Source organism: Rhynchophorus ferrugineus, unplaced genomic scaffold (assembly GCF_030347505.1).
Source record: "Rhynchophorus ferrugineus isolate W39M unplaced genomic scaffold, kcgeb_rfMv2 rfM3, whole genome shotgun sequence".
NCBI classification, from domain to species: Eukaryota; Metazoa; Arthropoda; class Insecta; order Coleoptera; family Curculionidae; genus Rhynchophorus; species Rhynchophorus ferrugineus.
This window is the reverse complement of record NW_027472582.1, coordinates 65039555-65066414: the sequence shown is the minus strand read 5'-3', so window position 1 is coordinate 65066414 and position 26860 is coordinate 65039555. Positions and strand designations below refer to the sequence as shown.

Sequence of the window (26860 nt, the reverse complement as noted above, 5' to 3'; positions counted from 1 at the left end):
AAGTTCTAACAGAAAATTAAACAAAAATGTTCTCTGGTGCCCTCTTTGGAATCGTTGCCCAACTAACGGCGGTCGGTATTACAGGTTTCTGGATCAGATAGGATATTGATTTTTCTACAAATATTTTCCTAGAAACCTGATCATAACAATTATTTCTAGTTACACCTTTATTTAAAAAAAATTGAAAATTATAACTAGTACGATATTGTAATAATATTAATCTATATAAAACAACATATATTAAAAATAAATATATAAAAAGGTATTGCCATCTAGTGCACGGCGGTCAAACGTCACAGCGCCATCTCCATGTGGATGGTATAAATATGTGTCCTTGATCAATATGAAACCGTCGATGTTCTGATGTCGTCCACCAGATGGCAGCACAACTAATATTTGGAAAAAGATCCTTAAAAAAATAATTCAAAAAATAATCTAAAATACTAAACAGATTAGTTGGTGTAGGCATTAACAGTCAATGTGTTCGATGAAGTGATTTTACAATCAACTAGTAATCATACTTTTCTGGTAAGTCAATCACAAAAAAATAAATGATTAATTTGAACAAAAATATAGACATAAAATAAAATTCAATGTCAGTGATTTATTCAGGTGAAATTGTAACTTACAAAACTTCAATAGTAATTTTTAAAAATATAGGACAAAATGTCAAATTTGTGAAAAACATCAAATATTTTTTGCATTAGGGAAAAACAATTAATAATATAAATTCTATGGTGCTTAAAAACAATGAACTAATTCATATAACCAGGGTTAAATTTTGCAATTCGTTTCTTTAGTCAACTAGTTTCCAGGATTATTTTGATATGTATGCATAATATTAGTCATTATAATGCATCACTTTGGTTTACTTTGGTAAAGGGGTATTGTCTGGTAAATAACATAACTTCCACATATAATATATAAATAAGCTTGGAAGCTTAGTAACATGAGATTTAGCGTTAGCATATTGAAAAATTAATTTGTTATATTTATACATCTATTTTCTCGTCTTTTTACTCTATAACCTCCGTCAAATAAATTAGCTATCTTCAGTGTGATCAACTAATTCTTAAAGTATCAAAATCAACTACTTTTAGGCGACAGTTAACAGCATTTAGCAAACAGTTTTTTGGCTTTACAAAAGTCTTTGCATTATTTTTGAATCGTTCTCAATTTTTTAAATACTGTAAAACATACTGTTAACTAACTCTGTCTAGTTGTGTTGGGTTAGCATACAAGTTTTAATGTGTTTAATGAGTTTCCTCATTTTCTTTACTTTGTGTCAAGATTGCCGTGTGAATACATCCACATACAATTTTAAGTCAAAGTATACTTAGGGTAAATTTTTGAAAGAATTTGCATTTACAAGTGATATTTTATAGATATAAACATACTTTAAGTGAGTAAAATATTAAATAAAAATAAATATTATGATAGTAACAGTAATATATTAGATTTTACGATTTGGTTATATTTTAGGTAAATTTTAAAATGTAAAACTAAAGTAGTAGAGTGATTATCACACATCTGAAAATTACTTGTTGTCAAATGTAACTTACAGAATTAGTGCCATTATGACCAAGTACTTGTTCTGTAAATTTATACCTAGATCAAAGTAATATACCAGGTTTTTCAATAAGTCTGCAGAAATTAAACGAAAGTCAAGTCTTGAAAATTAAAAAAAATTACTATATTTTAGTTATCTTACGGGTGAAAAACTATTTACAATATATTTTAAATCAAGAAAAGCTAAACGCCTTATATCTTTTATGCACAGAATTTCATACAACGCTATAAATGATCAGCACCTTAGAAATTGGCAGCACTGAATAATATCATATTCAGAATATTTCATTCCAGTAAATAACTAAGCTCTTAATTTCCTATCTATCTAATATATGTTGACAATTCCGAAACAAGCAAAACATTAAAATAACGTTTGCCGGTTTATAGCCACTTATCACAATTGTTTTAAAGAATTTTGTACACGTTTGACAACCGGATGACTTTAGTAGGTTATGTTTAAACTTATCAGACAGCATTGTCTCTTTTTAACTAGAATAAAATGAGAAGGAAAATATTATCTAATTCTAAAACGAATTTACAAATTGCAGTAAAAATCTCAATGACGTATAAACATAACTTCTTAGGATAGACTATGTATTGTTCAAAGTGTACTATCAATCAATATTCAACTTATTTAAAACGAAAATATTTTTCTACAGTACTTTACCGATAATAAATCTATTCTCATGTTTGTTTTAGGTTGTGACAGTGGGTGAAACATACTCAAAATGACTCTTCCCACGGCATTACTCATTTCCAATATCATGAACGCGTCTATCGCACGGGAAATTCATGAAACCATCGGAAATCTCACTTGCATGGACATATTATCTTGCAAATGCCCTCGCCACACTGAAGAACCGTTTTTAGTGCCTACAAATTCGAAATGCTTATTACCTCTATCTGATGAAGGTTAGTATCGGCAATTTTATAACATTAAAATGAGTAAGTAAACAAACACGACACAGTTTCTAATTAAATAATATATATGTTTTAATAAACTCCTTCAAGGAGCAGTTAACCGCCCCTTTTTCTGGTCCTCTTCCATCGGATTCCTTAACTCTCCTTGAAAGTCTCTATAATCCATTTCTGTCGCAGGTGTAACTGCACCAGCGTCTATCCCTTCTCTTTCAATAATACTCCAACTCCCAACTGTTGATCGCATACTGTTTTTGGGCAGGCGGTCTTGGAAGCAACCACAGAGAAATAGAGACTTAACTTTATAGGAAATTTTGGGGAAATGTTTCGCGTCGTCCAACATCTGGATGTCGTTACTTTTAACTTATTACTTGTTTTAATCGCTAGTGCTAAGAGCCGCGACGGGATATAATTGGTTCACTTCGTTTCTATGGTGCCTTTATTGTTTATTTGTTTCGGACGCCAGTGTTCGTAACGTAAGGAACGCTGTGTTTACATTTTTATAACCTTTAGAGATTAAGATATTAATTCATTAGTATTTATAAGACAGTAGTACAATAAGTAGAATGAATTCTCGATCTAGGAAATGTTGTGTACTCGGATGCGCAGATAGTAAAGAAATGCAGAATCGTTTACCTTCGAAGAAGTATTTGGATATCATTAAAGAATGGTATATACTTTTGGATAAAATAGCTAAAATGAATTTTAACAAGGAAAGACTCAAAACTTACGTACGGTATAAGAAAACAAAAAGACAGAACTCTAATAGATCTCCGATAGATTAAACTGATAGCACTAACCAAATATGAAAAAGGGAACAGACTGAAGAAATAATTTTGTTCTTGTTTGTGATTTGTATTTTATAGATATATTTATTTTTACAGATTATATTAATTTTATTGATTGAATTTTATTTAATAAATTCATTTCAGAAATTAAATTGTTTTTATTTAAATTTTATTGGTCATTTAAACGTGCCGCAACTGCGTGGCGAACTTTATCAAAGAACCAATCAAATGCTTTCGCAGCGAAATGTTTTTCTACAGGTACCTATAATGCATATTTAAAATGGCCAATCAAATTACTTGAATGGCTGAATTGAACTTGAATGACCCCTATTGAGTTTTTTCTCTACTACTCTATGGAAGCAACCAGCTGCTCCATAGACATGCAAATACTGTGCTGGCTGTTTAACCAGTACACAGGCGCAGACCAAGAAACCATGCTTGAAATAGATTTCTCTATAATCCCCTCTAAGTTCGCTGTGAGAGCACTCACTAGTCCTTAGACCTGACAACCTCTTGAATTCATTCACCTGTCCTGGGTCATCCTATCTCCAACAAATCAACCTGAACCTCCCATATAATTTCGAACAATCTTTCCAAAGCTGGAATTAACTTTCTAAATAACTTCCCTATACACCGCCCCTATTTCCTTTCTTAGACCTTCACTACCCCCTTTAAAAATACATTTCTGTGTCAGTTCTCTACGGCATTATTCCCTAAGAAGTATCTAGGGAAAAGGGAAAATCTGGAAGTACATTCATGATGAACAACCAGGCATTCAAATTCAAGCTCCCGAGAGAGGGCTCTATATTAACTGCTGAATTATTTATGATATTCAAAGCCTTCTCCTATATTTCAACAGAATCTTCCAAAGAATAGCTCATCTTTACTGATTACCGAAATTCCCCGGAAGGTTTCTTGGGACAGAAATTCAACCATCCTCTGGTCACCGATTCACTATCAATCTGTATTCCCTTTTTAAATGGATACAAGGTAGCTATAAATCCCTTCGCACATTGGCATACCAGAAAATGAAAGAGTGCGGCTAAATCGGCAGTCCTGAGTCTAATCTGCCCTGCTTTTCGTCTAACATGATGTTTCCAATTTAACCTACCATCGAGATATATTCTGAGGTATTTAGCTGATTCTGTCTAAGGAATCGGGCATGCTGTATTTTCCAGTCCCTACTCCATTTGTAGATCTTGTTGGCCGTTACTTGTACTTTTTTTACAGCCTTAGACAGAGATACATCTTTTGCCATTATAACTGTGTCGTCCGCAAATGTGCCAAATACTGTTTCTTTTATTGTTAGGATATCAGCAGTATAGAGCAGATATAGATTAGTAAAATGTAATAATTTTGTAACACTAATTTTGTAGATTTTTATGAAACAAGGTTATATTTATGTTAAGTGATATGAAAACAGAGATGAAAACTCTCCGGCCTACCATAGTAAAACACATTTTTTTGGCAAAATTATTTTTTTTTATTCAACATAATTCCCTTCAAGGGTGATACACTGATCATAGCGACCCTCCAACATTTAGATACCATTTTGTAGTCCGATTTGCAATATTCGCTGTTGATGGTCCTTTCTTTTTCAAGATAGTCAATGAAAATTATTCCATGCGCATCCCAAAATACAGACGCCATAACCTTGCCAGCAGACTGTTGCGTTTTCTAACTATTTGGGGCGGGTTCATCGTGTGCAGTCCTCTCGGATGACTGTCGATTGGACTTCGGAGTGAAATGATGGAGCCATGTTTCATCCATTATCACATATCGACGCAAAAACTCGGGTTTTTCGCTCGATCATCTTCAAACACTGCTCCGAATCATCAACTTTTCATTGTTTTCGTTTCGTCAAAAGTGAGCTCGTGCGGCACCCACTTTGCACAGAGCTTTCTTATACCCAAATATTCGCGAATGATATGATGTACACGTTCAGTTGACCTTTAGAGTGTCTGCTATTTCATTCAGTTTCAATTTACGATCATTCAAAATCGTTTTGTGGATTTTTTTAATGTTTTCGTCGGTAACAATCTCTTTTGGGCGTCCACTGCGTTCACCGTCTTCGATGCTCATTTCACTTAGCATACCAATCCTTGATGGTTGATTTTCCTGGGGCAGTGTCCGTAAACTCGACACCAAGCCAAGTTTTTGCTTCAACTGTATTTTTTCCCTTCAAAAAGTAATATTTTATCAACACGCTAAATTCCATTTTATCCATTTTTTCACCATAACAAAAGTGGCTTCACTCAAAATGCTATAATTCTCAAACAAATGATCCGACAGCTTTCAAATTTATACACGCATCTTTTGAGGGTTAGGGTTAACTAAAAAACATATGGATTTAATTCTAGTAGCGCCATCTATGTGTAAGGCCGGAGACTTTTCAATTGACCTATTAGACACACTCACGCAAACTATATAAATAAAATATTAAAACAAAGATTAGAATCAGTATAACTTCTTTTGGCGTCATATTTATATCTAAAACATTTTTAATGAGACAGCTATACTCAAAAAGGCAGCATGTTATTGGATTGTATACACACATCACCTATAATGTTCAGGCGCTGTGTTGATATCCACTTACACCTAATCTACCTTTTCCTCCTTAATGTTTCCTTAATCCGTTCTTAATCTATGTCTTCAGTAATAATCCTTATTAATATTTATTCCTAAAAGTAAGAAAATACTGAAATAATTATATTGCACTTTTGGTAAAATATATTTGCTTTTCTCCATTTAGTTGTTGGAAAGTATTGCTGGATTTCCATCTTACATTTTCCTCTTAAATCACTTTTTTCTTGAAATTTCTGAAGCATCACTTCTATGTTATTAAATATTTCGATTTAAAATTTCTGATCGACTGATTTCAAAGCTTTAAATATTTGGTTTATTCTTTTACCAATGCTATTCTCCTTATTTAGTTCTTCTGTTGTCCCTGTATATATTTTTCATACGTGCCAAATGTACATGCTTGCCTACTACTTTTATCGTATACTGTGGGTAATTACAGATATACCCTATACCATACTCTACAATAGAGGGTTTTACAACTATTCTGATACATTTCATTAACAATTACATTGGATGTTTATTGTAACATTCTATTTCCTATTTATATAATATTTATTTATTATATTTAATTTGCGAAAATAAATATTTATAGTTATTAGCATTTGTTCGTTCAATATCCAAAATCCTTTTCCATATTTTCAAACCAAATCATCTAACGAATCTAATAGTTTTAAACTATCACCCTAAAATTTCCCTTTAATGTATTTTTTAAAATTGTTTCATAAGACTCTATTGCCATATTTGTGTTGAGTTACCATGAACTTCAAACTAGTTCTGTTTCATATGATTTAATATAAATGTACCCTTGTTCCATAGCCATCTACAAAACTAGTGTTACAAAATTATAACTTGTTACTAATAATTCATACACCTATTGCTTATTGCAAGCTGATAAATATCTATTAAATAAATATATCTAAATATAATATATCTAATAAATCTATTAAATAACAAATAATTATATTACTTTAACAAATTGTTGTAAACTTAAAATTAACCTTAAATTTATTTTCTAACCACAACCCTTGTAAACAAAGTGGCCGTGAAATTTGTCACGCTAATTTAGAACAAATGCGCATAAGCAATTCTGGCCAATCCGTACGCACGCCACGGTTCTTTTATTGCCGCCTCAGTCTACCAAATGCTAGGCGACTGTCGTGTCACCCAGCTTAGGGCTATGGGCTATGCATGGATTACACGGCTTTAGGGACTCCCTAATAGAAGAGAATACTCCTTTCATATTCTTCCTGATTCTACTATCAGCCATACTAAAATTAGTTCTACTGACCAAATCACATATTTTTACCTTAGCGTGGCCGTATTTGTTAGCTTAACTTTATGTTCATTTTAAAATAATTTTGCTGACTTGGTGGCGTGGTGGTAAAGGCGATGGTTCGAATCCTGCCGGGGCATGGTCGTAAATTTATGTCTGTGATTGTTTAAAATTTGTGAATGTTCTAGGCAAGAGTGTAAAATCCGATAAGGAAAATGATCCCAGTCACGCCAGTAACCAGGCTGGGTAAGACCGGATGTCGTCTGGGATGATTTCTAAAGTTGGTCACTCGCCAGTCGATAGGCTTAATTCTGAGGACTGTGGTTCGGAGCCCACGTAAAACTGTAGGTCCAGTCCAGATAAACCCACAGTTGGTAAAAGGAGAAAAATAATAATAATTTGAAATGGTAAAATATACAGTATTCGTTCTTTTCATTTCCCCTCTATATCTTATTATTTTTTTATTATTTATTATTTTATATTACAACTTCTATTTTTTCCTCGTCTCGTTATACAGCATAAATAATGATAAAAATTAATCGAATTTCAAAATACGCCAACTATCTTATCTCAAAAGTATTCATAGTATGTAAACTAATTAACAACAACATTAGAACAATTGAACATTACATAGAAATTAACTATTTGATGAATTTTTATAATTTTCTTTTAACAGAATCATCAGGCCATAATGGAAGCATCAAACTTTCCATATCTATATAGTAAAATCATCTTACGGTAAGATAAATGATAAGATACTTATCTTATCTCGCTTATTTTTATTGATATCCATGTGATGATAATTCCACAGTTAAATATTACATTAATTAATATATATTAGACTATTGCACAAAAAAATTATTGATAAATTTTCATATCACTACCTTTGCTATTATTTAAACGAGTTCCGGTCACTTGAGGAAGTATTACTACTTTCTTTATTCTGGTAACACATTTTTATACTATGGTTTGATTATAGCTTTTTTATAGATATAGATTTTTTATAGATATCATGGGGCTACATTTCTATACCACGGAGCGATATACAAAGAAAGATAAACTCTTTTTTTTTTCAACATCAGGTACAGAATGTATAAATGTACAAATGTATGCTCTTGCGCAAAGCTTGTCAGAAGACCACCTATCCTCTCAGAACTTAAAGATACAAAGAAATGAGAATGCGCATGCTCTAAAGCAAATGATTAATTTTAACAAATCTGATGAAATTCCAAAATACACTAAAATACCAAAATACATCTTCTCTCAAACGTACGCGTATTATGTAAACCTATTAATAAACAACAGTGATAAAAAAATTATATAACATTATCATAGTACTTAACTATTTAATGAATTTTTAACCGACTTCAAAATTAAAAAAGAGGTTCTATGTTCGGCTGTATATTTTTTTAATGTTCACCGATTTCTCCATCAATTATGGACCGATTTTCAAAATTCTTTCTTTATTCGAAAGAGTACACTTACGAGGTGGTGCTATTGGAACCAGGTCCGGATCTGATGACGGAATCCGGGGAAATCGAGGGAAACCCTCAAATTTCAAAGGCATGTACAAAGTTTTCACATATTTTTTTATACAAAATTATCAGATATTTGTGTATACTGTTATAGCTGAACTGATTTTAATATAGAATATGTACGTAATAATCGTAATAACTAAATAAAAATCAGTTTGAAGTCGGTGTCAAGCTATCAAACAATACAAAAATAATAATATAATTTTAATAATATTATAACAAAATTAAATTAGGAACAAAACAAATCCAATTTAACATTACTGTTTGGGCACGGCATCGACTGCAAACTAATTTTTATTTAGTTACTACAACGATTATTACGTATACATTTTATATAAAAACGTTTCTTTTTCTTGTGTTAAAAGTCTAAGTTTGATTATTTCTTACTTTTTAGTGAGTTCCCTATTATTTTTTGAAGTCGGTTCCAATTTTTTTTAAATTTTATTATAATTTTTTTTTAACGGAATCATAACACCATAGTCGAAGCGCCATAATTTCCATATCTATATAGTAAAATCGTCTTGCGATAAGATAAATGATAAGATATATTTATCTTATCTCGCTTAGTATTATTGATATCGCTAATACATAGATTAACAATGTGTAATAAACGATGCAAATTTCAACTAGTAGAACGTAAGTGAATCATTTATTTATATACCTTTTTCATAATACTCAGTATACAAACGCGGTGGCGATATCAGTAGGTTTGATAGCGTGATCTGGTAAAATACTTTATTATATTATGTTATTGATAATGTAAACAAGCAAAGTGTATTTCACATAAAAAAAGGTAACCGCATTTCTTGGAATATTGTCCATTTTTATCTCCGACCTTGCATTATTTCTCAGAAACTGTACTAACTTCGATAAAGAAATTTGATTTGAAATTTGATTAATTTCCAGGCAATATAGTCATCGAAGAAGGTGATCTGAATCAAGACAAGGTCACCCCGAGCGTGATTATGACCTGCATGCTCCCTTATCCAGTAAATAACCTCAAGTCAAGATCAATCTAGCATTCAAACATATAGGATATTTCTTCCTAGTTTTTGAATTATTATAATTTGGTTTGGACTCCTAGCCAAACTACAAGTTCTAGTAGAGTCTTTCTCCAGTAAAGCTTGCCGTTCTCCATATCTTCCAGCTTTTGAGGTCATTCAAGGTGAGCTTGAGGTGAGCTCACAATGTTTATATTTCAAATTCCTTAAGCTTTTTTTTCTATCACTTATTAGGGTATCAATTATCCTTTTTTCCAGATCTTTCCGTTATTGAGGTAGTTACTTTTGTGTTCATTTTTAATTTCTAGCAACGAAACGTAATAAAAAAGAATTTATTTAAATTATAGGTTATAATATACTTCACCTGGATTCACTATCATCACTTATATTCACCAAAATGCCGTTAGAAAACTATTTTTATCACTGTTAGAAAATTTGTAACACTAACCATCACACCTAATATTTAACAAAGGTATATCAATAATACCAGTACGGTTTGGTTGATTGTGTCAAATAACTTTGACAATTCCACAATATCAAGAAAAATTCATTTTATAAGTAAGTTAAATTTTATTGTATATACTTTAAAAGCAATTATGTTTTATCAAACTTGTTTTATTACCATTTTCAGTAAACCTATTAATAATGTTTCATTAACGATTTTTGTCAAACTCCAGAAAATTTTTTACTGATATCTTACACATATATATACATATATGTTGGGAAATGTGAAGGGTTTAAAACAACCAAAACTGGTTTAATCTACGGCAAAAGTGACGACTTGTTGAATGGCGATATCAAACGATACTGGAAATTCAAATCTGTTCTAATATAAATCAAACCTCTAGACATTTCACTGATCACACCGTTCGGTTGTCATAAAAATACCGATTCGTTCGTTACAAGGGAACACAAACTCAAGGCAATATAAGTCACGCGATATTACATATATATGAATTCACATTTACAAATAATCATTCTTATATTACTTATATGTAATAAAAACTTTCAGGTTAGTTTATAACCTTATACAGCAACGCCATCGTCATTTGGAAGAACAATTTGTTATCAATGTTCTATAATTCGAATTTCATTCCATTAAAAACAAATACATCACATGCTTTTTTTGTTCAAAATTATATCCTATTCATCAACGTAATCTTCACTAAGAGTCACAAAATCATTCAAGCGCCGTTCTAACATTTCAACACCACTTTTGTAGAACGATTTATCTTTTGCGTCAAAATAGGCCTGTCACCAGTTGCTGTCCACTCAGATGATGATCGTCTTGATTCCGGTGTGAAGTGATGGATCCGTGTTTCGTCCATTGTCACATATCGACGTAAAAATCATCAGCGCGTTCTTTTTTTTGTCAACAGTGAGCAAACGTTACATCCACTTTGAATAGCTTTCTGATAGTCAATATAATATAAAACCAACACGTTCTTCTGATATCTTATGCTAGCTAACTCACGCAACTTCACTTTTTGATCATTCAAAATGATTTTCTGTTTTTTTTTAGTTTTATGGTGTTACCACCTCATTTGGACCTCCACTACGTTCTGCATCATCGCTGTCTTCTACGACTACGTTTGAAGTTAGTAAACCAACGTTTTATTGTCGTTTCTGATGGAACGAAGTCCTGTGACACTTTTCAAGCCATTGCATTGCTTGAACGATATTTTTCGATTCATCGATTTAAAAATAACAGAAGTAGTGTTACTCTTAGCTCAATAACTCACTAACTTATGTGTAGAATATCATGACATTTTACCAGCTTTCTTTTGAAAGTTGGTAAAATGTGTGTGTTAGTGCCGGGAATTTTCAGATCATGTGTTAGTTAAATCATTTAATGAGTATGTTCACACTGTTTAAATGTTTTTCATCAAAATTTTATTCAAAACGATATGCCGAAGATTTTGAAGAAGTTGAATGAGCGTTACTAAGAAAATGTTTATTTACTCGTCAGAACAAACTATAGAACATTAGCTTATCTCTCATAGTTTTACCAAGCTGAAGATGACCAAAAAGACACATTAGTACATTGAATGTTAAAATCCTATAATTATCTTATCACGTAAAAACTTATCAAAAATAAATTACAATACCTAATATACATCAATTGAGAGCCTTTACTATGCCCAGATATGAATTGTTTATGTTTACCGTTTGATAAGCGACTAACAAGATATTTTCTAATAGGTAGCTTGCAATATCTGACGTCCATCGCTAGAACGCTCAAATCTGCGCTAAAACCGAAAAGAGTACGAACTTACTCTTACTTTTCCGAAATGAATAAAGTGGAAGAAATCACGTGTTCTCAGTCGGCCGAGCCAAACAACAAGCAGGAACTCATGAAATGTTTGAGTGTAGCGTTAGACACTTTGGAAAACATCGATTGCCGTTTCAAGAAAAGTTTCATTAACCAGCAAAGTGAAGTAAGTTTTTATTTTATTTAATAATGCGTTGTTTAGTATCAAAATAAGTAATATAAAAATCTAGTAATTTTTGTACCTAAAGACGGTCTGTAAAATAGGCTTCCGCGACTGCATTTACCTTTTGGTTCTGAAAGATGAAAATCCGAAAAAAAGTCACACGGGACTAAATCTGGCGAGTAACATGGATGCAACAATTCGTATTTTTAAAAAACAAAAGCCAAAAATTGTACAATTAATAATAATTTAATAATTAATAATTTATAAAAAATATAATATTGATATAAATGAAACAATACCTTTATTAGACATTAATAAAACCAATGAACAATGTGGTACAATTTTTAGAGTAAACATTGAAATTGAAGAAAGTTAATTCTACCAATAGGTAATTCAATCAAAAGAACGTAATAGGTATAGGGAAAATTTGTTGAATTTTTTTCAATATACCGTCGATTGAAATTGCAACAAACTCACATGTAACACGAACCGCAGCCATAGTTTTAGATGTCTTAAAATATTGAAAAGGTGACACTTCAAGAGTTACTTTGAGTATATACAAATCTATTGGGCACTTGAATTATTATTTTGTCCAGCGATATCTATTTTGTAAACAACAAAGTTCCGACTAGAGGAAAACAATTTTAAAAAAATGAAATGAACCTTTTGTAAATTGCCGTATTATTGAATACCAAGCAAAAAAAGAGAGGTTTTCTGTGATGTATCGTGACACAATGAAAAGTGGATGATATATATGATATATAGCTCAAATGAAAAATTCTGCAGTACCCAACGTACGCACCAGACATAGCTTCTTCTATTTACCATTTATTCAGATCGATACGGCATCGCTGATAGGAATGCTGAAGATGTTCGAAAATGGGCCGATGGCTCAATACCAAACACGATCGTTCATTCGAACAAAACAAACATCAGACAAAACAAAACATCGTTCTTTCAACAGGATTTAGTTAAGTTGGCAGAAAGAGAAAACTGATAATAAAACAAATACATAGAAGTAGCTCTCATACCGAAGACAACATTTTCAACTTTTCATCATTTAACAATTTTTTCAACAAAAAATCCTTTAAAATACGGAAGTACTAGTGTACATTATACATCTATATCTATATCTAGATAACATCCCAGTCATTGATATTATTACAATGATATTAATAGCGTTTTTTATATCAGAACGGAATGATTATACTATACAAATATACAAATTTACACAAATATTTTATAAATAAATCTAATCTAAAACAGTGGTTTTTTAAATCATATTTTATTTGTACATCAGCGTTAGTCGGAACAATAAAGTAATGCGATAATTAACATGTAGTACATTATTTAATATTATCACATTATATACGTGGGTAATCCCAAAGTAAATTAACCAATAATATATTATATTTATTTCTAACCTTAACACTGTTCATATTTTGACCCCGATAAAAAAACATTAAATTATTATAAAAGATTACACGATATAGACACTAATATCATAAAGGTAGTTGGAATGAGCTAGGTATCGAGATTTGGTCCACATGAATTAATAAATTTGCCAGAAGCTGAAATGGTAGTAATTTCAAGGAGAAAATATTTTCTTTTTTAAACCTTGAAAGATTTGTTCATAATCATACAAGCTCAATAAGTCAAAAATCCATATATCCTTAATATAGTATTTACGGTCGTAATATATGGTAATGTCATAGTACAATTATATGTATGAGTACATGCTTGGAGCAGTTGTGTATATTTGTCATAGGTAGAAAAGTAACTATATTGGTGTGCATTTCATGAATTCAGAATTATGGAAAAAATACTTAATACATACCCAAGTTTTCAATGGGTGTAGAGGGCATCCATGGAATCGGTTGCTCTTTGTCAGATGAGATAGATCGTCAAATTCAGGATGTATTTTTAAGTATTTTTAACGACCTGTAACATTTCTTCCAATGTGTCAATTTCCTAACGTAGACATAAATATATAAATGATGATTAGTTCAGGCAGAAGCCTATTTTCTTCTGTCTAGTTGGAATTCGAATCTTGTAGAAACATATACTGACTTTATTCACACTTGTACGACATATTAAGGCACATTATATTACATAGAGTTCTCTAAAGTATTTAATAACTAAAAAAAGAACAACATATACAAAATAAACAAAACAAATGTGGTCTAACCTCAAATGTTATCACAGTATTATTTACCTCGATATTACGTTAATTGAACATAATTAAACGTACTTAAAATAGTAAACCATTGCATTAGAATGATATTATTTCTGTAAATAAATTACCGAAGTTCACACTATACTGGCTGATTATCGATTACTATTGGAGTTTTTACCGATGTAAAATTACATTAGAGGCCCTCACACCATTGATAAACATTAGAATGTCTAATTATAATACAAAATTATTAAAACAATGTATAAATAAAACCTATACCCATGCAAACCGACCAGTGCGATCAAAATAACTGCGTCACGTGCAGATTTTACTATTTCCAACGTCAATTTTTCTCACAAGGTAAGGTAACTACGTGGAACTGTCTTAAAGTAGTTTTTCGAAAATAGTCGTATAGCCGATTTAGTCTAGGTATATAGTCTCTTAAAATCTCAGTCTTTGGTGAAATAATATTTATACATGTCACTGCTGTATTTTTTATTATATGCACCTAACTACACAACACTACACAATATCTTATGGTTTGATTCTTTTGAGTCTCTATCCTGCTCTGGTGGTATTCAAAAGTTGCAATACTTCAATATTATCATGAGAATGGAATATTTTCTTATAACCCCTTGCAATTCTCTTAATTTCTTGACTGACTGTGGGTATCTGAAGGTCTCGATGTAGCTAGTTAGTTCTGTAGTATTTGAGTATCTGTCCACAATACTTGTCAGGACTTTGCTCTGAAAAATTCATATTTTGTTTATGTTACTCTTTGCAGAATATCCCCATAATTGAACTCCATATGTCCATATAGGTTTCAGTATTTTCTTATAAAATAGCAATTTATTATGTACTGACAATTGTAAATTTCTTCCAATTAACCAATACATTTTCCTATATTTCAAATCAAGTTCTTTTTTTTTCTTCTTTATATGTTCCTTCCAGAGGAGTTTTGCATCACGATTTATTCTGAGATACTTAGCAGTATTGTTGTAGTTACGTTGTCTGATTGTAGGTGAACTGTACATGCACAGATTTACTTTCGTTAATTTTTATTTTCCAAGCTTGTATTTAATTATTTATTTTGTTACTTGCCTGTTGTAATATTCGTGAGCCTTCTTCATTATTGTCTCCGACAGCTATAATCGCAATATCATCAGCAAATGTAGCCATCATAATATTATCCATTTGTGTCATATCACAAGTTTAGAGAAGATAAAGCATTGACCCCAGTACACTTCCTTGTGTAGCTTTTTTTGTTGCTTCTTTTGTTGTAGAGAAAGCTTCTTCTTGTTTAACTCTAAACATTTTGGTTGTAATGTACGATTTTAGTAGTTCGGTGTGTTGTTTTGGTAGCATTTTCTGTAGTTTATGAACAAGGCCTTCATGCCAAACCTTATCGAAGGCTTGTTCTACATAGCATCCAATTAGACAAATCCAGAACCCCTTTGGTCGAACTTTAGCGTGGTTGGTGAATACAAAAGAGCCAGGTTACCGATTGACGCATCCACGTTCCAAGAAAAATTAATTCATACACCTACCGAAATATTAACATATTTTTCAAACATTATAGCATTGTGTTTTTGTTGCAGCAACTCGAGAAACTCAAGATATTTTACGAGAACAGAGACATACTGGATTTAGGTAGCAACCTAACCGGCTATTGGAACGTAACACATCCGAAAAAAATAGCCCCAGTGGGGGATATTCCTCCACCCAAGCGCAAACAATTATTTGTACGTTCGCCGTGCCCCTGTAACGACTGTGATTTTGAAGATGTCGTACCCTTAATGTAATACTGATTTTTAGCTGTGATATTTTTTGTTCGACGAGCTTTCGACCTACTCACCGAAAGCGAAAACACATATTTCCAAATTTTAACCTGTAAATTCTCGTGTGATCTTTGTATTGTAATATTTAACTATTAAATGTCGATTTAATATGTGTTTATATTATGCTCTGTAGACGTACTCTAGCAATTTTGTACCTGTCAATACAGTTTTGTATAAAATAAATATCTAGATAACATCCTAGTTATATTTGAGATTTTGTACAATGAAATTTATACCGTTTTTTTTGTATCAGAACGGAATGATTATAAAACACGTTTATACATTTTTTTTATAAATAAATCTGTGAACAGTTGTCTTGGAAGTCACATTTTATTTGAAGTACTTTCGTCAACGTTAGTCGGAACAAAAAAGTAACGCGATAATTAATATGTAGTGTATTAGTTAATATTATCACATTACGATGGTAATTCCAAAATAAACTAACCAATGATTTGAAAAAAAAACATTTTTTTACTCTCCTCTTTACCAACGAGGGTTTATCTGGACTGAACATGCTGTTTAACGTGGGCTCCGAACCACGGTCCTCAGCATTAAATCTACCAACTGGCGAGTGACAAACTTTGAAATCATTCCGGAAGACATCCGGTCTTACCCAGCCTGGTTACTGGCGTGACTGGGATCATTTTCCTTGTCGGATTTTACACTCTTGCCTAAGGATAATCACGAAAATTAAACAATCACATACATAAATTCACGACCATGTCGCAGCAGAATTCGAACCCGCGACTATCACAACAGTAGGTGGACCGTCCTGTCGCCTTTAATACTGCGCCCACCAAGTCAGTAACCAATAATTTATTATATTTACTTGTAAACTTAATACTCATATTTTGAACCCTATAAAAAAACATTAAGTTATCATAAACGATTATTGTTCTTCAAAATATTGTCTTTTATCGTCTTTATAGACTCCACTATTATTATAAACGTATTTGGGATTGGCTGGGCATGCGCATTTTGGCTATATGAATTAACAAATTTGCCAAGAGCTGAAGTGATAATTACTGCAAGCAGAAAAGGTTTTCTTTTTTTGGAACTTTGGGTTTCTTAAGGTTTGTTCCTTATCGTACACACTCAATAAGTCAAGGAACCATATAATATTCAACTATTAAATTCCATTTTAATATATGTTTATATTATGCTTTGTAGACGTATTCTAACAATCATGTACTTGTCGATATATTTTTGTGTAAAATAAATATTTATATAACATCCTAGTTATGTTTGAGATTTTGTACAATGAAATATATACCTTTTTTTTGTATCAGAACGGAATGATTATAAAACAATTTTTTTATAAATAAATCCAAGTAAACGTTAGTCAGAACAGTAAAGTAACGCGAAAATTAATATGTAGCGTATTATTTAATATTATCTCATTACAAGGATAATCCCAAAATAAACTAACCAATAATTTTTTATATATTTTTAAAGTCTCCTTTTTACCAACGAGGGTTTATCTAGACTGGACCTACTGTTTAACGTGGTCTCCGAACTGGCGAGTGACCAACTTAGAAGTCATTCCAGAAGACATCCGGTCTTACCCAGCCTGGTTACTGGCGTGACTGGGATCATTTTCCTTGTCGGATATTACACTCTTGCCTAGTAGGATAAATCACAAACATTCACTTTAAGACCATGTCCCAGCAGGATTCGAAACAGTTCACAATCGACATCGCAATAGTAGGTGGACCGTCCTGTCGCCTTTAGTCTTCTGCCACCACGCCGGCGAGCGAACAAGCAGCATTCCACCACGATTCGAAAATAGATTATGATGTCAACAAATTAATTACAATTAAGGAATTGATAATCTTTGTCAATATTATAAATCATTAAAATACAGCGGGAAATCTACTAAGTTATATTGTACCAGTGGAAAAATAAAATTGCCACAAGTGGTTTCATATTTTTTTTCATATTTTTAAGATAGATGTAGGATACTAAACTCATTCGGTGAATTTAATTTATGATAAAAAATTTAAAAAAACTAAAAATTAATTACACCTTATATTAGATAGATATGCTTAGTAGAATCTTAATTTACAAATTCATACACAGACAAAGACAGGTATCATTCGACGAAATCATTATTAATCTTTTAATTTATAATTTTGGGTCGCTTATGTTTTTCTTAAAAAGGTTTGGAACTAGGCGGGATTGACACTTTGATTGTAGAGTTTGTCGCCTTTGCGAATACCATACTTAGCGATTGCCAGGAATGTCAGCATTCTTGATGTTACTTCGGGTCCTGTATTTACCAGATGTGATATCGTGATACGTCCAAGGGACATTAGAGCTTCATAAGAATTTATTTATAAAGACGCGACGTTCAGAATCACTACCTTTTTCTTATTCAGTTTATTTTGCTGTGTTGCCCAAATTGAGTTTCATCAAATGGTGAGTTCTCGATTTATTATGTTCTATTTATTATTTTGTATGTATTAGTCTTCATTTATTAACTATTTATTATTTTCTATTCGTTATTGTCTGGTCGTTACCTTCTTCCTATTTATTTATTTATTCATTTATTGTTATTCATTTTATTATACTCTATTATATTATTTCTTCGAATCGTCGTATATTTTCCATAATTCTTAAGTTATGGTAACTCATATACATTCAGATAATTAGTTTCATGGTTGCAAGGCCAGAATGGCCAAAGTTACCAATGTATAGTTATGATTTATGGATAAGTTGAAACATACATAAGCGCTACCAAAAGTGGTTTCTGCTGGCTCCTGGTGGCGGCGTATTTAGCATGTGGACTTTGTCTTTTTCCTTGTTAGAAAAGTGAGTGCACAATATCAATTACGCACTGTTTATTTATTTATTTTAGTTTTTAAATCAAGCACTTCATATCTCAATCATGCCACAAACAACAACTCAGTTCAAGTTCTTCTGAAAACACGCTTGTTCGCGAGCTGGTCGACATGCTGGGAGCTTAACACCGCGTCATCGCTAACCTCCCCCCTTTTCCAGACTGAAACGACCTCATCCATCACTGCAGTCATAACGTTTGCCCCCATACGACAGTATTCTGTCGTGTGTTAACTCAAGTTCGCGAATCAATAGAATCGCCGGGTCCTCGTGCCCAATAACGGCTGGCCGATCAGAGGGTGCCATATCTCCAAATTTAATGCAGTAACAGTAGTGATCCACAGTGTTTAGTGTATTGGTAAGCCCAGAGGCAGTCACACATAACTCGGTCCAACTTGTCACACCAGAGCAAGTCTCCGGGACCATAATAAATAGTATATATAAAAATAAATATAAAACTATAGGTGGAATGCGTCATGCATTCCACCTATAGTTTTACATATTCGAATAGTGTTAAGCCAGAACAAAAAAAAACTAATATTTTATTTATAATTGTATAAAACAATCTAAAGTTGTTCTTGGTAATTAAAATGACTACATAACAATAAATTGATCTGAAAATATAAACGGTTATTCGAACCGAAGTAACGTGATAGTGCGGGAGATGTGCAGTTTAAAGCTGGAATATGTTGTCGGACTAATTGCATTCCATCGAGAATGAAAGACAAACAAGTCGCCCACCGCGAACTGACAAGTGTACGTACAGACAGCGACATGGTCATATGTCAGAGCGATCGATTTCTCCCCCGCCCCTCAACTCCCGTAATGCATATCAGTTTTCACTCTTTTATTTACACAATTACGTCAAAGTGACTTCTTTTATGCGGCTTTCACTGCATTCGACCATTCTTTCAGCGCCCATTGTATCAGACGTCCATTGTATATTGTTGCCGCTATTCCAGAGCTCGCCCACCCCCCGGCCCCCTCCGTTCAACCAGCCCTTTTCACTCAGCGCGATGACTTTTCGCGTTCCTTTCTATTCTACTTTGTATATGTGGAAACCATTGTCTCCGCTATTCTTTCCATTTTAAAGGACCTTTACTTGATTTCTTATTGTTTTGCAGCGTTTTGCTTGCTTTTGTTTCATTGTAATTTTTCTGATAATTCTCTCTCTTTCTGACTGCTTTGTTTCAGGTCTGGAGCGCGTTTCAATGGGCTGGCTAAGACTACATAACTTTATTCCGAAAAAAGTTTCCGTTTTGCACGCGATTCGGTGCGCCGAAAGTACGGGCACAATAGCTCCTTGAAAATTCCGACTTTCCTATTGAAAAATGTACGGTTCACATCGAAAAAAAGGGTCGGTCGCCGAGAACTACGTAGTTCCTGCCGATAAGTGAGTTGTAAGTTTTATTCCGTATTCTTCGAGAAGGTTCTTTCGTAACACCTAAAAGATAATTCCAGTAATTTTACTAGAACAGTTAAACTACGATACCTTCTTGAAGAACATGAACTACTTTATAACATTAATACAACATGTCTGATGAAATGATTATACTTTAATGTTTAGTGTTATAATTAAAACAAAAATAATTATAAGCAAAATTTCGTTTTTTTCGTAATTACAGCTAATTTTATGTTTTTATAAATAGCCTCCCATAACTTTCCATCCTTTCTTACACTTTATTTCAGTAGTGTCTTGTGCCACTCTTGTGCCTGCTATACACTGTTAATATCCCAATCCCAACAATAAAAGAAACTGTACTTAGAATATTTGCCGACGACATTGTTACCATGCCAAAAGATATATCTCTGCCTAATACTGTAGAAAAGCTACAAGTAGCAATCAACAAGATCTACAAGTAGCCTAAAGACTGGAAAATCTACATATTAATCAGTTTGACGAAAATTTCGCTTGAGTTAAAATATTAATAAATGAATTTTTTTTAATTTTAAGCAGTGTTGTTTAAGGTTTTGTATTAGTTGTGATTATTCCCATATTGTTGGAACTATTAAAGGGTTGCGGTAGTTATTAATTAACGACTAAGAAAAATGCGATCATATAAAGTTATATTTTACATTATTTGTGTTGTACAAATTAATATCTCCATTTTATCGGAAGGTATATTCAGCCACAGAAGAAAACACCACATATTCATCCTCATATAGACTAAGAAAATTCCAGAATAACGAGAATCGCCTATGCTCTATTTACAAGGGATTTAGATTATTTCAAGCAATTTTTTTCCGATTCGTAATATAAAGATCAATTTTAAGAATATTAATTAACTTAATATCTGATGAACTCAGGCAGCTAAGAAAATTTGTTCTTGCTTAAGAACTGGTAGTAATTGATAAGGTTCTGGAGACACACTATATCAATGTATTAGAGATAATTGTAAAATTTATTAAGTAATTATTTTTTTATAAATTTTATTGGTATTAACTTTCAATCCATTTCAGCTTTCATTAGAAAATGCATTTCGTAACTATTTCGACGACATGGCGACGACTAGTACAGTAATAATGGCTACAAATCTGTTCATATTAAGTTTGCTTTACGCCGAAATGACGAAAGCTTTATTATATCAGTTAGCGGATGTACAATTCCTCAAGAAAAATCAGCAAAATACCTCAGCATCCATCTCAATGGTAGCTTAAATTGGAAACATCACGTTAGACAAAAATCAACGCAAAGAAATGTACTGGTTAATCTGAACTGATACTCCTAACTTGATTCAAAATCAAAGATTTATCCAGTATAACTATAGAGATTATTTGGTCTTATGAGGTGCAAATATGAGGCTCTCTTAAAACATCAAGCCAGCTAGTAATCCAATGCTGCCAAAAAAGTTCTTCGTTAAATAACCAATGTTTGTTGTCACGTAACCATAGAGGAACTACACTATAACACTTGAAGACATTTCTTTAAAACAGAAAATAGGCTTAATAAATCACAGCAACGTGGAGCCAATACTGTTTGCGAAACTACAAAAATTTATATAGTGAATAAGGGTTTGTACTAATAAAAAGCTCCAAATTTACAATGCTCAATACCTAAAATATAAATTAAAAATCTAACAGCAATTGTAGGCTTTCTTTTTCTATGTACCAATACATCATCCAAGAGTGGAAGTTTTCCTTTTCGGTCTCCGCTGCGAATTTGAACTTCGAATACATTTTGTTTAAATACTGATCGAATCCTTGTAAAGCTTCTTGTCCGTGCGTCCATATAACGAAGGTATCGTCCACATATCTAAGCCATAGGAGTTCTCTCCGTAGGTAGCTCTAGGTTTATGATTTGCTGTATGTTTTGCTCTTACCGCTAGAGCTCCCATAAGGCTCCCAAGGTTTACCTGAACTATTGAATATTTATTAGGTATTATTGAGACAATGACTTGCTAGATTTATTGTTTCCTTCCTAATATTGTTTTTTTATATTGTTTATCGCTTCTTCTGTAATTACGTTGATGAAGAGAGTAAGTTGAAGCTTACTAGCAGGTGTTCTGGTTTCACAGTGATATTTTCTATGTAATCGATGAAGTGGCTATAACATTAATTATCGCTTCTTCTGCATAAAGTTGTAGCTCTGCTAAATACCTTAAAGTGATTTTCGAAAAGTTAACGAAATGGGAGATTTTTGACAGATGAGCAGAGTTAAAAATCAGTGATCACTATTAACTATTTCACCAGGTTTCTACAGTTCGTAAAACATCACGCCACTCTGATCATACGAAATACAGAGCATTATCTTGCCACCAAAACAATTTGGGCTTAGAGTCGATCATTCGGCTTCGCCAGTTGATCAGCATGATTTTTGCTTTTAGGTCTTTCAAAATAAATCATCAAATATTCATCACCCGTCACTGTTCAATGCAGAAATGGCTTCCGATCATACCTTTAAAGCCACATTTCATAGACTACTCGATTTTTCATTGCCTGTCATTCAATTGATGTGGAATACCCAACTTTCCATCTTTTGAATTTTCCTCATTACTTGCAATTGGTCCCTAATCATTTTGGGTTACATTTACCGCTTCTGCCAATTGTTTTTGAGCTTGGATTGGATCTTCGTTCAATAACTCTTGCAGTTTTCCATCTTCAAACTTTTTCGGTCTACCAGAACTTTCTTTGTCTTATAGGAGGGACATTTTCAACTACCCTCCCAGACTAGTGTTTTCATCGCTGAATTACTAGCAGTATACAAAGCAAACAAGCCAGATAGTAGACCTGTAGTAATGGTGAAGGACTCCAAGAACTCCCTGGCGAGTCTCAGATCAACACGGATGGGTCGCCCTTTGGTAGAGAGCATCAGGGAACTTCATACTACCACAATAAGAAGCAGCACAAATATCTTTTTTGTGGGTTCCCTCACATCGAAGATAACGAGAGAGCCGACTACCTAGCGAAAAAAAAGAGGATTCAGCCCCATTGAGTTTTCTTTTTTGAAAGAGTGATATAAAGTCCATTCTAAAACCCTTTAACTAACAACAAATTATGAGAAATAAAGAAAGACTTTTATCAAAATCACAATATTCGAGATATAGGAAGATATAAGTTGAGCATTTTCTCTCGACTAAGAAGGGGCATTGAAGACTTACTTATAAATATATGCTAAACGGTGAAAGACCTCCTATGTGTAACCTTATGAGAGTAAGACATTTACTAATTGAATGCCGCAAGTACGGACCCCTGGGACAGCTACTTTGAATGGCGGACCATTGGAACATTTGGTCCAACCGAAAAATCTGAATGAATTAATCAACTATGTTGCAGCCGCGGGTATACTCCAACTTGTCTAGCCTTATCGAAATTATGTTAAACATTACATTAGAAAAACCAGTAATTACTTTCTTGTACACCTGGTAGTTGACGCTCGTAATATTAAAACTGCGACTGACAACAATTCACCAACTAAACACCGAAAGTAACATTTAACAAAAATAATTAATATATTGATTAACATTTAACAAGTTTAATGTTTAGTTGATAGAGATTCCAATCAATAGAATCTACAGACTACTTTGGAATCGATTGTCAGAATACATCTTAGAAGAAAGAAAAAACAACAAGGTCACCAACAACGCCGGATTGGTAATATTGTCCCGGACGGTACCCTTTTTTCGTAAATATATTCAAAATGGAAAGCGGAGGCGTTATGAAAAAAAACTCACAGTTATCGGAAAATTGTAGGTCCGTATTGTTAAAGGAAGCGTCGTGTGTCAACACGAACTTAAATTAAAGCACAATAGAGACAGAGGGTCTTTGTTGTTTGGCATATTGTCTGCACGTCAATTAAATTGTACTGAATAACCATGCTGAAGGTTTCCATTAATTGTAATAGGTTTCTTAGAAATGGACATTTTTTATTCTATGAACTAAAAATATTTTACCAAGTAGCAGAAATTTTTTGAATAATACTGGATGTAGAACTATAATTTCGCTCTATTTGAACAAATGAAAAATATTTACTTTCTTCTGCAATGAAACACGCATTTATTAAAAATTCTCAACCAATATACTCTTCTTGGTGCCGCAAGTATGAGTTCAGCAAGCCTATTATATTATATTATATTTATATATATATATATATATATATATATATATATATATATATATATATATATATATATATATATATGTATGTATGTATCCTAAAATTGACGGCAATGAGGGCGTAAAATTTGCCAGGGGGATTGATATTTTAATATCTTAAAAATGGCTACGTGAAAACAATAACTTGAAATGAAAACATCTACGGACAGAAAAAAAATTACAGCTACCATTTTGAAGATCGAGGAGAAGAATACATAAGTTAAGAACGATGCAAATTTTTTTTAAAATTTAGGTTAAAATTTTTTTTATTTAAAAACAAATTATTATTGCTTGCAATACAATTTAAAAAAGCTTCATTCTTGAGATAGTTGCATATATTTCAATAAGTTTTAATACACAGACATGTATGGCTTTAATTAACATTATATATTAAATCCTATGTTGAAAATATTGTTAATATAAGTTTTAGTAGGTTAATTTTGTTATTGTTCATTTTTAAATTGTTCCCTTTACCCTATTATGTGAGAAACATGATTAAGTTAGTCATTTGCGGTCAAATTTTAACCACTGGACTAGTTACTACCCTCACTAGTTATAAAAAATAGGTACCACACAAAATAAAACTAAAAATAAAATAGATAGAAAAATAGTAATAAACAAAACAAAAATTAAGTGATTTTCATGCATATACCATTTTAACGTGGTTCTTCAATTGGTTAAAAATACACGAATAAAGTCCTTCATGTCACTTCAACATGGCTGAAATTGGAATAGTAATTGAACTGTATAAGAATAAACTAGCCTTTGGATAATGGTGGTTGTATTTTGGCAGCCAAGCCTGAAAGCTCCAAGGTGTTATCTAAGCATATGTTTAAATAATATGTTAGCTAAGCCCTGAACAGGTAAATAGTTGGTAAGCTGAAAGTCCCTAATTAGCAGGTGAGAGAATACCAACTTGCGTCAAAAAATTTCTGAACTATACGAACGTTTATTTCATCAATAATTATAATCCAATAGTTATCAGTCAATTATTCGAATCTCGACTTTTTATGCAAACGACACATAAAATTCAAACTTTGCGTCTTATTCTGATTTTATTATTAGTCTTATTCTCATTTTTACACCTTACAATATTTTTTCATAAGAATATAGAAACTTTGTATAAAACAGCTATTGTAATAAATATTAACGGCAGTGTGATATATAAAGTGTTAATAAAGTGTTCAAATTACACATGTATGCAACCTCAGAACTATTTGAGTATTTTCAACAGATTTCTGTGCATTTTGGTATGCTGAAAATGAAAATAATATGGAACCTCAGGAGATTTTTTCGTGAAGATTTTTTCACAGATTCATCAAAAAGAAGCCTTAATTATGCTTTACAACAGCAGTTTTTATACTTCCATTCCTGTCGACCATTCCGTACACCTCAAAGAAACCTACAAGAACTTTAATTGATTTTTGGCGAAGTAAAATATGAAGACCATGGTTGGCAGTTGTACGGAGATTGTAAAATAGTGTGTGTGTTTATCAGACAACAAGCTGAGTGCACCAAATTGCATTGCTTTTTGTGTCTATAAGATAATCGCAAAAAAACGAAAGTTCTTTTACTAACGCTGATAAGGTTGGTGTTAATAATGAAGCAATTTGTAAAATCACTTCTCATTTAGCGAAGATTCCTCCAAATACATAATTTAAAATATCCAAGCCTGTCAGAAGTAAAGATCAAGGAAGGTCTTTTCATCAGACTAGACATTGGACCAAGAGAAATCCTCAAAAAGAAAGGTAGGTTACGTTTAAGGAAGTCATAGATAAATTTTTAGCAATTATAAAGACACTAAATATAAACAAATCGGTAAAAAATTGCTAAAAGCATTTGAAGCTTTACATTAAGATGAAGTCTTACATTCCCATCTCAATTACTTTCCGAAAAATTATAAATCAATAAATAAATCAATAAATCAGATAAAAAAATATATATCATTAATGATTTGTAAATAAATTAATATGTTTCAAGTATATTCTCATTTATTTTAATGTAATAACTCTTTTTATATATTTACGGATTCATCACGTCCAAAAACATAAAGATTATGCCACAAAACCTAAATAACTCTTTTTATCTCTCAGTTCTCAGCAAGATTTTCAGTAATCCAATAAATATAGTGGACATAAAGCCGAATTCTTCTACTTCTGCATTCAGCATGATTTTTCATGAAAAAGTACATTTTGTTAGAAATTAAACCAAAGTTACTCCACCCATTTTCTATTGAATACACCGAACATGGAAACAATATGTCTAGTGATATATATCGAAAAAATATTTATTTAGAACGGTATTATTAAAGGAA

At 32.2% G+C, this 26860-nt stretch overlaps 1 protein-coding gene across 2 annotated transcripts; it reads left to right on the top strand.

The window, feature by feature from the left end:
* The first annotated feature begins 385 nt into the window (after positions 1-385).
* Positions 386-16431, top strand: LOC143192530 (uncharacterized). 2 transcript variants are annotated; one of them, XM_076397923.1, is made up of 4 exons: positions 386-528; positions 2269-2481; positions 11870-12105; positions 15877-16431. In XM_076397923.1, exons 2-4 carry the CDS (start codon positions 2298-2300, stop codon positions 16078-16080), a joined length of 624 nt encoding a protein of 207 aa, XP_076254038.1. In that variant the 5' UTR covers positions 386-528; positions 2269-2297; the 3' UTR covers positions 16081-16431. The 2 variants fall into 2 exon arrangements, with proteins under 2 accessions (XP_076254038.1, XP_076254039.1); XM_076397924.1 differs by lacking the exons at positions 386-528; positions 2269-2481 and adding exons at positions 7992-8077; positions 8139-8213.
* The last annotated feature ends 10429 nt before the right edge of the window (positions 16432-26860 follow it).

Excerpts from the sequence above, each read along its gene's own strand:
- LOC143192530 (XM_076397923.1), top strand. The coding sequence starts at position 2,298 with ATGACTCTTCCCACGGCATTACTCATTTCCAATATCATGAACGCGTCT. Across the intron at positions 2,482-11,869 it reads ATTACCTCTATCTGATGAAG|GTAGCTTGCAATATCTGACG; the intron begins GTTAGTATCGGC and ends ATTTTCTAATAG. Across the intron at positions 12,106-15,876 it reads TCATTAACCAGCAAAGTGAA|CAACTCGAGAAACTCAAGAT; the intron begins GTAAGTTTTTAT and ends TTTTTGTTGCAG.